Source organism: Athene cunicularia, assembly GCF_003259725.1.
Source record: "Athene cunicularia isolate RWA chromosome 14 unlocalized genomic scaffold, athCun1 chr14_part1, whole genome shotgun sequence".
Lineage (NCBI taxonomy): Eukaryota > Metazoa > Chordata > Aves > Strigiformes > Strigidae > Athene > Athene cunicularia.
In genome coordinates this window covers 7,306,652-7,323,802 of record NW_020799118.1, presented here as the reverse complement: position 1 = coordinate 7,323,802, position 17,151 = coordinate 7,306,652, and the positions used below count along the sequence as shown (strand labels likewise).

Here is a 17,151-nt window from a genome sequence, read left to right as displayed (position 1 = left end):
CCACCCACCCTCCCTCACTTGCTGTCCTGATGAGATGGTGTGGTTCTGTGAGAAACGCCAGTTGTAACTGCCAGACAATTTCTGCTCAAACACGCTACTTTAGTGTGCTGAGGACTTGTCAAACCATCTTTGCTAAGTGAAGAGCACAGTTTGCAGGGTTCCTAATGAGGTGTTGGTGACATAAATTCTAGAGCACCACCAATGTGGCAAGGACACTGATAAGTTTTATGTTTTAGTAATGAGCACAGTACATGGAGCTATGTTATTTGGGCACACTAAAACATTCATTGCTGCTGGTTAGGTAACAGTCTCATGACAGAGAACAACGCATGTAAAATAAGGGCAGCTCAGTTAAGCCATTCCCTGTAACTCATATTGGTCCACAGACAATGACAGGAGGAAATGAAGCTGTTCTTGGAAATTTTCTAAGTTCTAGCCAATTAATAAACTTGAATGGAAAAAGGTCGAGATCCATCTCAGAGGAGGAACAGGCTGCAGCTGTAGCTTCCTACCCAATCCAAGTGGAAACTTTAAAGGTCTAAAGAGAATGCAGTGATTTGGTCATGGCAGACTAATTGCCTCTAGCAGTGTTAAGGATAACCATCAAGTTGACTTTGGCCACCTTGCCTTTAACATGTCTGCTGCTCCTTGCCTGCAACCAAGCCTCTCTGACAGAAGACCGCTTTCAAAGTGAGAGAAGCATAGCCGAGGAATTCCTGAGAGGAACAAACAACAAGGCATGGTAAGAATAGTTCCAATGCAACTGCCCATAACAGCAATCAAGGAGGTGGTATTTCCAAGAAGAAAATTTTTCAAAGTCATCCAAGGAATTTGGCAGTTTAAGTGGGATGTATCCGAGTCTTACATATGGAATTTATTTTCCAGCAATGGGCACTTTAAGTGATGTTACCATATAAAGGGGGAAGAAAGAATGACTTATTTAGGTTTATTTATATGTGTTTTGTTTGGGGGAAAATTTCTGTCAATTCTATATTCCATGTTTTAGTTCCTTGGAAACAATACTCTCCCCTCTGCCTTTCCCAAAATCTAGGCAACTGACACTGCTGATCCTTTCCTGCCATAGCCTGGGAGTTACTCCAGGGTGCATATAGTTAGTTCTATTTATTCCAGTGAAAAACCCCATCAAAAATCGAGCCCTGTATCATCTCTTATGAGGAGATTAGTCATACTTAAGAGTAAGCAGTGCAGAAGGCTAGAGGAAAAGCTATGCTTTTGCAGGATATGCACCACCTCTGGTGTGAAGAGGACAAAGCTATAGTATCCTGCTAGTTTGCAAAGCACTTCAAAACCAGGGAGGAAAAAAGGATTAACAGTGCTGGGGAAGATCTCTTGATTCTAAAAGGCATGGTCCATGTTGTAATAGTTAAACAGAATAGCAGAGTCTCTGCATGTAAGGTCTCACTGAATGATGCCCACAGGGCACAGCTCATAGAATTTTTTTGTATCTACAACTGCTCAGGATTATAGCCTTGTAAAGGAAATGTAGTTAGTCCTCATCTAAATTTTCTGCCATTGACCCATTAAAGCAATTTAAAAATGTTTACAGCCTCAAATAATGTCATATCGGAGCATTTTGTAAAACAGCACATACACATAATTAACTGCAGCTAAGTAAACATAAGCAAGTCGAACACCCTTTCCTCCCCTTTTTTGCTTAGGTCATTGTTGTAGGACAATACAATAACTGGATTATACCTTGTCCTCAGTTTGAGTGAGTGGCAGGGTTTTTGGTAGCAGGGGAGGGAGCTACAGCATAGCCCCCTGTGAGAAGGTTCTTGAGGCTCCCCCTGCTCCAAGTCAGACCCGCCTTTGCACCAAGGCCAAGCCAATTCACTGCACCTCTGCGGTAACTTATTTAAGAAGGGGAACCTGAGAGGAGTTGTGGGAGTTGTGAGGAGAACATTTGTGCAAACACTAAGGTCAGTGGGAGAATGGCGGAGGAAGGGGGGAGTTGCGCTGGAGCAGAGCGCCCCCCTGTATTCCCTGGTGAGAGGGCAGGGCTGGGCTGCCCCCCATCACCTATGGAGACCTACGGTGGAACAGATAGATGCTGACCTGTGGTCCGTGGGGGCCCCACGCCGGAGCAGGTGAGTGTGCCCGAAGAAGGCCGAGACTCTGTGGGAAGAAGGCCCCGCTGTTGCAGTTCGGCACTGGGAGGATTGCAGCACGCACAGGTGACCCAGGCCGGAGCAGGTAGGGAAACGCTGCAGCCCATGGGAGGGTATCATGTTAGAGAGAGTTTGTGGAGGACTGTCTCCCGTGAGAGAGGGACTGTGCTGGAGCAAGGGAAGAAAGCCAGAAGTTCAGCCCCACTGAGGTGGAAGAAGTGGCAGGACTGACTGCAGCCCCCATTCCTTGCCCCCTGCGCTGCTGGGGGGCAGGAGGTTGATATCGAGAGCAAAGTTGAGCCCGGGAAGAGGGAGGGGTGGGGAAGGTGTTTTTAAGATAATGTAATGCTTCTCACTGTCCCATTCTGTCCATTAAGTAGTGTTATTGTTAGTGTCTGTATTCAATTTATGGGTTTTTTTTCTTCCCCTAACAAATCTGCCTTTTGCCCGTGACCATAATGGGCAAGTCATCCCTCCTTGTCCTTATCTCAATTTCTGAGCCTTTTGCTTTACTTTCTCCTTCCCAGAGCTGTGGGAAAAGGAGGGGATGAGCAGCTGTATGGTGTTCAGTTGCCCTCTGAGCAAAAACCACTGAGCCTTTTGCTTTATTTTCTCCTTCTCATCACTGCAGAGGAAGAGGGGAGTGAGTGGCTGCATGGTGCTCAGATGTTCTCTGAGCTCAAACCACGACAGACCTAAATAACTGTAAAGGGTACATAAAAAGATCAAAATATAAGATAGGATCAACTACCAGTTTCCAATCAGGTATGAGAATACCATATCTGTTACTGTTCTTACATAAATAATTACTACTTTTGTGAGGGATGGCGGTAGTTTGAATAGATGCTCTTTAGCACTTATGCCACTAAAATAACTTCGAGGTTACCATGCAAGGACGGTATTGAGGATGTGGCATGACAGATTGATTCTTTTACTGCGGATGTTCCAGTATGTTGTTCAGTTAGTAGATTAAGAGGCAACCAAGTTCAGACTTACTAAGATTTATGAATGTTAAAGGATGATTTAGAAAAAGGCTTATAAGAATAAGAGGATTAACTGCAAAGGCACAGAACATAAAAGAGTTCAAAGCAAAGGGTTTATTATCTTTCCTGTCCTTTGTATGCCAGATCTTATATTTTTGGCATTGACTCTGATTTGTCTCTCAAATCATCTAATAGGTATTATAACCCTGAAAGAAAAGCTTTCGAGTTTCTCACTCTGAACCAGACCAGATGCAAGATCAATTCATATGCCCACTGGATATTTATTGGTACGAAACAAACACCTAAAAAGTATTTATACAATGTTAAAAGATCAGTTTTGATAAAGACCTAGATTTACTTGCAAAGTCCTTGCTATATCTAGAGTGCATCTTTTAAGAGGAATTCCAGTCAATACTGCAAGATAGAGCATGTTATTATATAAGCTGCTATTTCTTTTCTACTCTATTTATCCCCTTCTCTGAAATCAGAATGTGGCCTCCCTTTCAAGCCAACTTTGAAATACACCATCTTTCTTGCTCTAGAGGTCTAAAGAGCATTTCCTTGTTTCAGGAACTAAGTGACTTTCTTAAAAATACTCATATTGGCAACAATAGGGGAGGTAACATCCTAGCTTCAAACCCAGTTTATGCTTGCTATGAGGAACCTACCAATTGAATTCTATTTAACAATATAATGTCCAGAGAATTTAATTTATTAGGTACCATTTCTTGCATTCTTTAGAACTCCCAAGCTTACTGGCTTTTAAACAGAAGAATGCTAATTTTTAAAGTCTAAACTCAATGTTAAAAGAGTTGTGGTACATTAGAAGAAAAGCCTGCCTTGCTGCTGAAGACCATCTGGTGACTGACTTGTCTCAAAAGTTTTCAATTCAGTGTTTGTATCAGGCCTAAATCAAATCAAATTCTCCCTCCACAAAAACCACAGTCTTCTCCTCCCACCCCCAAAAAGGAAAGAAATCAGGAGCCATCTATTGGGAAAGATCCTTCTGACTTATATGTATTAGAAAAGTTTATTGCTACAGATGACATTATGATACGAGTTGCAAGGGATGTTTAAATTGCAGACATTTGGATGAATAAAAAGCAAATTCTAACACACACGTTTCAGTGTCATGACTTGTGTATTGGGGTGGGGTTTTAATGTTTGTTTTTTGTTTTGTCCTTTTTTTTTTCTTTTTTTTTTAATGGACTAGCTGGACCACCACACACTGAAAGAGCTATCCTCAGGCAACAACACAGGAACAACTCTCCTGAGGACATAACAAAGCTCTGTGTGTTCTCACGTATCAGAGCCAAGAAATCTGCCCACACTGAAGGTATTCTTTCCTACTTCAGAAGACAGCATTAATTAAATGTTGGTAAACAGGATCTCTAATAAGTTGCATCCTTCTGGTTGTTTATTTTCTGACACTAAGCATTTTCACAATAGGATAATAGTGTCAGTGACTAGAACCTCTACAGTTTCTGAAGTGGCAAGGGCCTGGAAAAAAGACAGAACTTTTAAAACACAAACAAAAAAGAAGAATGTTTTACCTTAAAAACAAAGAAAAAAAATCCACAGTTATTTCCATTTTTCCCCAAACTAAAATAGAGCTATTCAAATTTGACAAAATTCATTGCCTAAATAAAGAAAGATCAAAGGCAGTGTCAATATTTAAAAGTGGTTTTTCTAGTCAGCTACACCAGTTTTATGCCATATGTTCAGCTGAAAGCCAGAAGCTATGACACCTACAGCTGTTCTGCCATTTAACATTTGATGAGCTTGTGTTCTTTTTAAGAGTTATATTTGGCTTCAGACAGAGCTGTAAAATGATACGTCTCCATCCAATACACAACACAACCCTATCCCAACCTTCTCAGAAATGGTCTGCTAATCACATCACAACTGTATAGTTGATGTGCAGGCTCTTGGAGGCTGCCCAACATCTACAGGAGCCAGTGACGTGAGGGGGCCAGGCTGAGTCAGTAATGGCAGCACTATGTGATACAAACACAACAACCAGCAAGAACACAGACATTCTGGATCATCACAGCTTAGTGAATCACCTTCCACATAGATCTCTTACAAGGTGGTCTGTGCAGTAACTGGCCTTCAGAGGTGTCCCTTTCTAACTCCTGCATATCTAAAAGCACCATTTCACCAAGTCAGTTGAGTTCCAAACTTAACAGACGTCCAAGCAGATCAGGACAGATATATGAAAACCCCCAAGTCACACCAAGTAAAGTATCCTATTGTTCTCTCTCTAGCCATGAAAACAAAATATCTGTCAACCTTCCTGGTGACACTCTAAAGCCATTTCTTTGGCCTAGTGACAAAGGCATTCAAGGGTACAGAGATAATTCAGGTTCTGGCCCTGCAATGAAGATTGCTTGTGCATTTTATCAAATGAAGTTCTGGAGGAATAATGATCACCTTCCTCTGTCAGCTGTAACTGTTGTGCTTTGCACTTATCGCAGCTTGTGTCAGACATGCTCCAAGGACACCCACTGATCTGGCTCTTCCACGGCCTTATGAATCACCCAGTGGTGTAAGGTGAAAAGAGAAGTGTTGAACTGCCTTTTGGCATTTATATGGTTAGAAGCATATTTGCAAATTTTAGGTGCCTGCACTGCAAACCCTCAGCCTAAATACACCTTGCGTGCTTGAATGCTTTCTTACAGGTGAGGCTAACCTTCTCCTGGTCCACTGCTGAGAGCAAATTTGAGGCCCAGATTGCCAGAAAGTACAACAGACCTTGCTAAACAAAGAACAAAACATTCAAACAAATAAAATGTACTAACAATTTGGTGGCAATTTCTTTAAATCACGTAACTGATGGCAGGACTGCATTTACAGCAGTGAGGACATGAAAAAGGAAGTTTGCAGGTAGAAGTAATACTTTTTATTAGAACAAATAGAATAATTAGAAAGATTAAGCACATTTCTGGTCTTGGACACAGGTTTTCCCCACTCTACTAACTGTGGATATAAAAGATACTATCTCTGTCTACTAGACTTGCTTTATTCCCTAAGACACCTTTGTCAATTGAAAAATGGCACCTAAATGTCCCAAGATGAATTTCATTGCAACTAGAGTAATATTTCAAGTGGAATAAAACCTAATCTTAGTTTTTATTCCTAAAGGCTCTTTTTAACTGTTGCCAAATCTGTATATGACATGCTTGTAACAACTGGCAATACAGGTTAAACTGCACTCTAAATGAGGATTAAGTACAGGGCCAAAGAATTTATTCTCTACAAGTAACACTTCATGTGCTGAAAGACAGACTGACATGTAGCTTAACTACATACAACCTGTCCTCAAGGACAGCCAGCACATGGTTTCCTGGCTGATAAATATTTTAGGCCCCCTCAATATAAAAGGTAGCTTTAACTTTTCAGACAAACTGGAAAAAAACAACCACCTTCTTTTGCAATAATAGTTCTCAAATTTGGGCATTTACTTCTTGTTCCCATCACAACAAAAACATTAAAAACAAAGAATAGGAAGGCAGGAAGCATATTCAGGATTTATTCTTATATTTTCTTATTTCTTTTGCGCTGGGTGTGCTGGTTTTGGCTGAGATAGTTAGTTTTCTTCATAGTAGCTAGCATGGGGCTGTGTTCTGGATTTGTGCTGAAAACAGCATTGGTAATACAGGGATGGTTTTGTTACTGCTGACCAGTCCCAACACACAGTCAAGGCCTTTTCTGCTTCTCTCGCCACCCCACCAGCGAGGGGCTGGGGGTGCACAAGGAGTCGGGAGGGGACACAGCCAGGACAGCTGACCCCAACTGACCCCAACCGGGGAGATCCCACACCATTTGGCATCACGCTCAGCAGATAAAGCTGGGGGAAGGAGGAGGAAGGGGGGGGGACATCTGGAGTGACAGTGTTTGTCTTCCCAAGTCACCGTTACACGTCACGGAGCCCGGCTGTCCTGGGGATGGCTGAGTGATGGGGAGTGGTGAATGAATTCCTTGTTTTGCTTTGCTTGTGTGCAGCTTTTGCTCTACCTGCTAAACTGTCTTTATCTCAACCTAAGAGTTTTCTCATTTTTAAACTTCCTATTCTTTCCCCCATCCCACCAGGGGGGGATCAAGCAAGCAGCTATGTGGGGCTTAGTTGCTGGTTGGCGTTAAACCACAACACTAAGGCAAATCCTTGTTTTAGAAGCCTGCATAACTTAAGTCTGAATTTAGGCAATTAACAGGTGCTGTCTGTGTGGTGATAACACTTTCTCCCTTATCACAAATCAGCATCTACAAAAATAGACTGTAAGAGTCTGGAGACTTTTTTTTTTTTTTTTTTTTTTTTTCTAGAATAAAAGAAGACAGAGCACTCCTGAACAGATAAATCTGCACTTTATTGAAATAAAATACGACTTTATCTTAACAGCAGGGCTCAGTCCTTTGAACAAGTGGGACAATTCTTAAAAAGCAATCAGATGTTATATAGTGCTCCACAGAGCGTATCTGTTAACATATGTTTATACAGTTATTATACTGACATTCTGAAACAGAATTCTCTCTAATTTTAGATTCAGTATAAACAGCCAAGAAATGCTCTGTCTTTATCACCAGCTTCATCTTACTGAACATATACTTAGAGAGAGCATTTACTTCAGATTACATTGGGCATAAGTCAACAAACTTCTGTTTGTAAAACAGCAACTACTACTTCTAGCCTTTGCTCTCTCTATTCCACCATTTTTCATGTATTAAGCTTCAGGGTGCTTCTTGTAATTGCTGAGTGACCCAATAATATTCCACTGAAAGAATTTATGAGACCACATTAGAAATTCTTGGCCATTCAATCTTTTCAGGTTTCCTGTATAATCTTGTTGCATATTTTTTAAATTGAATTAAGTGTGGGTTTAAAAAACAAAGTGAAACATGCTTCTTCCCACACGAGTTTTTACAATGGAGAAATACATCATTAACACATGAATTTAGGTGCATGATTAGTTTCAGAATGGAATTCAACCTAAGCAAAAAAATTTCTTTCTTCACCCTTGTGACTTCTCTTCCCCCACAGCATGCAACGCCTACAACGCTCCTCACATCAACAGGCACAGAAGATGCAGTGCATTTTCTCCTCTACAAGAAGGGAGATCATAATCTTCCACTGTTCCAGAGCTGACACTTCCACTGACTGTGTCTGTTGGTTGCTGTCTGTGCTTGAGAAAAGATGTCTCTTAATGCTGCACTTCATAATACCTCTATTTTGTACAGATAAGACAGAACGTTAAAGCAAATTAATTTTCAAGGGAAACAAGTCACCTTCTATACAAAAGTCTACCTTCAGGAAACCTGGGGTCCATGACAACCTCTTATCAGTTTTTTTGACTTTGTTTTGGTATACAGACATTGCAATTAAAGGTTATGTATGTTTGATGCATTAAGCTCATACTTACAAAGTTAAAGATAAAACTGTTCCCCCTTACTTGTACATCTGACCTGCCTATCATGGAAGTCAGGATCCATCTCATTTCAGTGGTATATAAGAATTTATTGTAGAAAGTAAGCAGTTTCACTGAGACACCCTAATAACATTAGTATACACGCCATCAACTTGTGAAGTGTAAAAAGAAACTAGATTCAAAGCATCTCTTTTAAAGTATTCACTGCAAAGCAGTTCTGAGGCACATGGAACAATCAACTGTCCTATTCTCTCTTATTCTGACCCACACCTATTCCTTAAAATACAACTAAATTAGATCACTGCCAATAGCTGGAAGCAGTCACAGCAAGAGAAGTGGAAACAAGGCAAGAACAACTTCGGCAATGACTGAAGAGCAAGAGAACAGGAAACCCAGGAGTAAGAAATGCAACACTATAAACTTGGAAGTTGGCTCAATAATGAGCACTACAAAAGTAAACTATTTGATTTTACTGTCTATGAACACTGTCATTTGATTATTAAATTCTTAGATGTACCAAGCTCTGAGACAGCTCAGGCCTACTAATGCAGTGTCCAAACAACTGCACAAAGAATTCCTTATGGTCAAGTTCAAGGCCTAATGTGAACTGTCTTCAACTGGACAAATACTTAAACATCTAAGTGGGTTATTAATCATTACACCTTGAGAGACTGTCAACCTTAATAATCCCAAAGTGCTTTGTAATTTATGGCACAGAACTGCAGCTACCATGAGGCTCTTGGGTAGCAGCCAACTGTTGCTTATCACACTACATTGCGTGGATAGGAAATACTGGCTTCTGATACTGCAGTAAATCCCTAGGAGGCTTTTGATGCCTTCACAAGGGAGCATTTTAGTTCATCCCAAAGACCCAGACATAATAGAGTGAATATGTTTTGCTCAAAGAAGGGAACTTGACTCTACATACTCTGTGGAATTTTGAACCTCTAACTCTTAGCAGCTAGTGTGTCATACTTGATTAGCTCATCCTGCAGACAAACCATCATGATCAGACTACATTTCCTAAGGTACCCAAGAAACCAAACTCTTGTAATCAACTTTATTTACAAAATTTAAAAAACATATACAAGCTAATACACCAAAGAGGAAATAAAATAAGATATAATAAAAAAGAAACCAAGAGCTTCACCCTGAGAAAGGGTAAAACCTATGACTGTTAATTCCATATAGATTCCTATGAAATTAAACCAATGTAAGTGTTTCACCAGTCAAATGCTCTAGCTTGTTTCCCCTCTCCTTAAAATAGACACGTACCCTGCAGAGATCCTCTTCTTGGCCATATCTCCAGTTTTTCAAATCTGTGTATATCTCCATCAGTCAGAGGCTTGGGGAAGAAAAGTGAAATTGAGCAAAGCGGCTGGAGCACACATAAGGGGATTGCTGCAAAATTACCACAAAACCTTTTTCCTGCACATAGCTCTCAATAAAAAAAAAAGACTCTGTCCATTACTAAATTTGTAGGCACTGTGAATTACAATAACAACTTATAATCACTTAATAAGAAATTTCTTTTTAAAGCTTTATAAACTAGAAATTTGTAATAATTTATAATTTTCTCAAATTACTTTGTACAAGAAATAAACACAACCTCCATAATGTATTTGATCCACCATACTACAAACGTAATTTTGTACTTGATTTTAAAATAGACAGCAGCATTTAACCTCTTCAAAGGTCAATATTCCTCCTCATCCATGAGACACTCTAGCTACCTTCTTCTGAAATACATAGGTATCAACCACTGCTGGAAAAGGATTCAAGAACTAGGTGGAGAACTCCTGCATAAGATGAAAATCCTACATACTGCAGCTGTACTACAGCAGAAGAGTTACTTCTCTACTGTTTCAAGACTGGCAAGAAAGTAAGTGGGAAAAAGTTGAGCTGTTGTGAGGTACCTATAAAAAAAGTAGGTCAAGCTTTAAAGTTTGACCTACTGATCTCTGCTTTGGCAAAAGTACAAATGGAGTTCACATAATGCTGCTCACATGTAAGCGCTGGCTGGAAACTAAACAAAACAAATGTTTTTAATAAGCCGCAGTCATTAACAGGATTCCTTAAAAAAAAAAATAAGCAGTTTTAAATCTTTGTTTTGCAGTACATACTACTGAATCCTTACTTTTAAGGTTCATACATGTGAGTCACTCCTGTGTTAATCTCAGTGTCATATTGTAGCAACAAATGCAATACACATGCCTAGTATCAGCTTTAAGCTGATTTAAAAAATCATCACTATTAGTGAAACACAGATAGTTCCTGAAACCACAAAGCTGAAGTTGAAACAAGATACCTTTCCCACAGTTTGTACTGTCTATAAAGCAGACTTACAACTATGTACTTCTTGAGTAAAGCATAGGACAGAAAACAAATCTGTATCTGCACATACTGAGTATAATTTAGTTCTATGGTAACTGTACATGCTGCTGTGAAGTAAATAAAGAAAAATGTTATTCCAAACACCTGAAATTCAGGTACCTTAGTAAAAACACCAACTATCAGAAAAGACAAATTAAATACCTGTTACTCTTAGATTTTTCTCTGATTAATAAAGTTAAAATGTGATAGGAAACAGAAGTTTTTTAAAAAATCAAATTAAATAGCATTGCTGCTAATGCTGTCAGAAGTTTCTATGATAAAGATACCAGCTCTATTTTACAGAGGGAGAAACAGAGGTACTATCACAAAAACTTTCCAGCATCTCAAGACAGTCTTGCCAGATGCTAGATTCAAAAGGTAAATACTGGTTCCCAGATCTGTACTCTATAATCAGGTATTTCTTACCTAATTCTTTAATCAGAGAAAGTAATTAAACAGAATTTGGTGGGAAGCAAACTAACAGTTTTGTACCCTCACACACTACAGAGAAAACAAAACATTCACCTAACAGAAGCACAATTAATTTGTATTTGTTAAAAAGTAGATGTAAAACATCAGTTCCTCTATGGACAAAAACAATAAGCGCTCTCATCTCTGCTCCAGCAGGCTCAAATAACCAGGCTGACACAGCTCTCTTTCATGAGATTCTTCCTACACATAAAATACTTCCATATGTTTAAATGTTGAGTGGTTGAGCAAGCACAAAATTAATTCATTACAACAATGCCTTACTATTAATTTTTCTTGTGCCTTAAGGCCTGGTCAATTATAGAACCAAAGCACAATTCAAACACTCTGCTTTGTCAGATTTTTACATCCACTTGAAAGACATCTACAGTCATGAAGTGGAATGGAAATGTTAATTTTAAAGATGGCACTGACACTCCCAGTTCAGGCACACCTATTAACAGACTGCTCTTCTTAGAGTATTCAGATTATATGGGGTTCAGATTCTTTGCCAGTCCTTACTAGTTCTTATTTGGGGGTTGTGTTGTTTTTATGGCAGTGGCAACATCTCTAAAAGGCAAGTACTGTTAAAGCAGGTCCTAATCCCCTCATGTTCCACATCAGCACACACCACAGAGCACCACCTTTCCCTCCTTGCTCACGCACCTGGGGGCATCTACCAAAATGTAAAGTGTTGTTTTTCTAGAAATTATGTTCCAGAACCTAATTTAAATGCTCTGATGTTCAGATGGCTTTGGAGGTTGCTTTTCAGCAGTCGCTTCTTTCTAGGGCACGATGATACATTCTCTGTATCATCATCCCCTTTTTTTTTTTAAATTCTAAACATGCAATCCAAACAGGGTCATGGAAGGACAAATAACTTCTGTCACAGTCACTACATGATACAGTACAAAAAACATTAGGAAAAGAAATTCTGTAGAATTTCTTCCTATCATTATAGAGAATATATATGACATCATTCCATATCATCCTAGAATTGCTCCCATCATTCTCTATGGAAAAGAACTGGGAGAAGCATGCTGTGTTTTGAATATATTTCAAGATGCTTAACAAATGATCACCAGAACCCTTTTACATACAGTTTTTGAAAAGCCAACTATCCAGACACCAAAGAAACAAACCAAAACACTATCTACTTGGGTGGGCAGTACAATGATTGTTCTATACCATGATTCCTCCAGAGGAGCACTGCACATTAACAGTTTCTCAGCACAGGCCCTAAGGGGCAGAAGTGGTAATATGCCATACTAATTGTAACATACTACTACTTTTTGAGCTGACAACTGCATTTAGAACAATAGTGCTAGCTGGAACTCAGGTTTACACCTTCTTCTAAGTTGTTGATGATTTATTTATTCTATCCTATTTAGAAATACTGATTCATTTGAGTACTTTCATGTGGTCTTGGGTTTACTCCATGTCTAATCAGTGCTCTAAGTAAAGAAAAATATTTTGGTGGCAAATATGGTCTCAAGCTCAGCAGGCATCCCCTTCACATCACCTGTGACTGTTCATCAAGCTGAACCCAACAAAGCTACAGCTCCCATTGGAAGTGTAGAGCAAAATTCCTCATGAAAAGCTATCACATGCAGAGGAATAACACTGAACATCAGTAATTTGCCACAGTACTAGACAACTTATTTCACAGGAGCAGAGTTAACTGCCCCAGGAGGAATAGCCTGCTGGATATAACTTGCTCTTCTATAAGACCATCGATACCACTGAATCTGGAATCATAATTCACAAACAAAAAAAACAACTGAGTACGCAAAACCAAGAACTACACATAATACTTTGGAAGATACATGAAAAGGCAGCATTTGTAAACAAAACAGACAAATTAAGCGGTATGTTGTAGATTCACCATTTACTATCATACTGTTACTGCACAGCATGGTACAGAAGGCAGTTTAAATGAAAAGTATAATTCCTAACATAAGTGACCTTGATGGTTATGTCACAGAAGATAAAACTGGAAGCTCTGCTGAACACTAGTATCACCCAAGACAGCACTGTTGTGCATACACTGAGTGGCCTGGACATAACATTATACTGTGTGTCCCATTGTTATATAGGTATCAACATAAGAGGATGTGATAAACACCTGCTTTAGAAGTTACCCATCAGAGTTCAGCAGCCTTAAATTCTGACATCCATATTAACTTAATGACTGCTATAATAAAGGTACATGTCGTTCTGTAAATTGGAATCAAATGAACAATCAATGCTACATAGGAAGGGATGACTAAGTCACATAAACAAACTGGTAGCTTAGCTTTCTGAAGGGTGATTTTATATGATTAAATTATCTTCTTGAATTATTTGACCTATCCTAAAAGCATTTCAAATTGTCAACCCCCCCACATATACATCTTTTAATATGTCTAATTTCAACTGTGCATACTATTCATACCCTTTTCCCTACAAAAAGGTTGAGAGCTGAAGCTAGAGCAACTTCTATCCCTTCTCCTCCCCTACCGAAGACAAAATATCAAAGTCATTAAAGGCACTCCCACACAAAAAAGGAACATATGGAGACAAAACTATCAGCTTTTAAAGTTCATCGCAAAAGAAGTGGAGATACAGGAGCAAAATTCGTTACTATTGAAATCAGTGGGAGCTTGGGCACTGGCTTAAATTAAAGCCAACTCTGTCCTTATTTCTCACATGGAATATCAATTTGATAAGAAAAGGATGTCAGTGCAAGAATACTGAGAAGCCACTGGTTTCCAGGTTGGAGTTATCAGTATTCTGTACCTGCACACCACAAATAATGAAACCTCACTGAGAACTCTCTGAAAGAAAAATCCATTTAATTTTCATATTTCTTTGTAATCTTAAAGATGTATGAAATACCTGAAACCAAGTTAATGAACAATTCTGATAAAACTACATAAAGAAAAAGCACCCAATGGAGACTGGGACCTATGTCCACAAAGGTGTAGTTGTTCTGGCCTAAAGACAGATGAGTATCTGAAACCTTCAGTGATCTCAGTTGTGATCCTTTGCTCATAATTACAGTGCTGGAGAGGAATTTTTATAGCTAACATTTTTTAAATTACTGTAAAACTTATCTTTAAGAGTAAACTTATCTTTAAGAGATTTAGGAGACTAATCAGACCTTCCTCTATATCAATCTCCCCAGAAGATAGGCTCCTTTAAAAAAAATAATGAAAACAATCTTGATTTTTCAGCAAAGCATTAAAGCCACTGATTTATTTTGCTATCCAATTTAGCAGAAAATCGTCATTATCTCTGGAGTAAGAGGTACATATTGTTTAGCATTCAAATCAGAACAGCTTTTTTTTTTTTCTTCCCCTGAAATGTAAGCCCAGGTTCCCAATCTTAATTGCTGTAAACAGCTCTGAATGAGCCAATGCAGTGCTGCCTTCCCAGGTTTGCCAAGACCTCTGCTCTATGCAATTCTCAAACAGCTGCAGTATTGAGAAGACCAGGCTGTTCCACGCTGCCTTTCAGAGCCCTGAGGACAGCAGCCAAGCAGAGAAACACTATTACTCCTCCTTCTCCTTGGTACTAGGCTGACTTGTAGAAGCAGAATCTAGAATAATTCCCACAGGAGATGAACTGAAGAACACAGAGGTAAAGCAAAGAAATATTTCACCAAATAGCTTCTTTCACCAGCTGAGTGCAGGATGCTTCAAACAACCCTACTTCTTAGTGGCACATATGGAAGCTGGATGGCTTGAATGTGGTCCAAGTATTATAGTCTGCTTAGAGTGCCTGAATCGTGCTAGCAGCTGGGACAGGGTTTACATCAGGGCTGTGTCCTCCTGTGCCATACTTCTCCACAGCAGTCTCTGTGTAATGAACAGCACTCATAAAAGCATTTATCTCACAATTCAATACTATAGTGTTTGCTACAGGAAGTCCTTGATTCAATGGGCATCCTCACGCTTCCTTTCTTTACAGTTTGAGCAAAAGGCTCATTTTAGAAAGTCTAGTACTAGAAATACACATTTATATTGCTTTTAACCAGTAGTCTAACAGAGCGCATCAAATCCTATATCAATAAAAATCTACAAGAGAGTCATTAAGGAAGGATGACAGCTAGTTCTCCTTTACAATTTTATCAGCTCAACAGGGTTTTTTTACTTTAAAACACAGCAAACAAAAGGCTTATGTTTGTCAAAACATTATCTGACTAGTGAAGTCCTTTAGAAAAATCCATACAGATTTCATGTTTGCTAGCCTAATTAAGACTATTTGCACCTCTAAAAAAGTACATTCATCAAGTAACTAAGTATAATATTTTAGGAAACAATTTTTGTATTATAAAGACTATATTAATATTTATATATTATAACGACTAATATTATATATATATAATAAAATATTAAACATTTTTCTTTAACGAAGAATGAAATGGACTGTGCTTCATTCCCAAAAGACCTTTCTTTCCATCAGCAATTTCTTCAGAATAGGTTTTGTTCTCTCATTTCTATACAGTCAGAGAATCCAACAATTTACACATTGCATAGGATCTGTTAACATGAGGCAGGACTTAAGGCAGACATAGTTAAATATTTAACATGAAAATTTTTTTATTTGACTATAAGCTCCTGAAGAAGGGCTCATTACTGCAGCACTGCTGCTAGGTAGAACTATAAGAGGAAAGAACCAACTATTTTATGTAGCCATAGGCAGGAAGATCATCACAAGTAGGTACAGGAGGAACGGTGAAGTCTTCTAGGGAGTTTCTGACTGCTGCACTTTAGGAAGGGAAGGGACTTATTCCTCTCCTCTGGATCCCGAAGGAAAGGCCAGGTTCTAGACTAGCTAATTAGAAGCAATTCAAATGAAATATAGTCTGGTCAGAGAGAATGGCCAGTCATCAATCCCTAATACCCAACATTTTTAATACTCCCTCACAATAAAGGAAATATTACTCCATTTGAACCAGTTCAGTCCTCTAACATGCACCAAATATTAGACATGGAAGATGCAAGACAGACAAAGAACATTTTTTTAAACACTCAAGAATTTAAGCCTTTACCCCAAGACTCCTTTTCTCTACTCTATACCTGTGGTTTGCTTGGAAATTCTAAGTTTCAGAAAAGTTGGTTAAGTTAGTTTCATCTGTCTGTAGTAAGGATGGCTTCCTTTGCAGGTAAGAAGATTCGGGTTTCTCTAGGACATGAGGTCAAAGGGCATCCCTCCTCCTATTATCTCTCCCTACTCCCCTCACCAGAACACGCAGGTTTTTATCAACAGGCTGAAATAAATTGTTCACACAATTACATCATTAGTAAAAAGACAGATGTGCAAATCCTTGTTCTTCTAAAGAAAACAATGTCAGATTCTAAAATAAAACCCGCACAGGATCTAGGTTTAAAAGCTGATGAAAATCAGCATGCAGGAAACATTCTGGGGAAAAAAAAATACGAAGGAAGGCAAGATCGTCCCTGCAACAAAGGAAAGATCCCAAGATTCAAAACCTGCCACGAACTGTGCAGACTGATCTAAATTCCCTGTCCAAGGTGACTGAACCTCGGAGACACGGGCGGGGATGCCGCCCTCGCCCTCCGGCTTTACGGAGCGTAAGGAGGGTTTCGGGGCTTCTGCGGGACCCTTGGGAGACAGGGCTCCGCACAGCGCGGCCCCTCCGCGCCCGGGGACAGCACCCGCGGCTCTGCCGGGGTAGGAGGGTCCCGTCAGCTCCGAGCGGGCGCTTCGCCCTTCTCCGCGCCGGGGGCCCGGCCCCGGGAGCTCCCCGCAGCCGCCAGGGACCCGTCC

At 39.6% G+C, this 17,151-nt stretch overlaps 1 protein-coding gene across 1 annotated transcript in view; it reads right to left on the bottom strand.

Moving 5' to 3' along the window:
- MOSMO (modulator of smoothened) overlaps positions 1–17,151 on the bottom strand; it is a 35,641-nt gene that overhangs the window by 16,640 nt on the left and 1,850 nt on the right. The window contains exon 2 of the mRNA XM_026859150.1: positions 9,811–9,880. Coding sequence (XP_026714951.1) covers positions 9,811–9,880 — 70 coding nt within the window. The remainder of the gene's footprint in view (positions 1–9,810; positions 9,881–17,151) is intronic.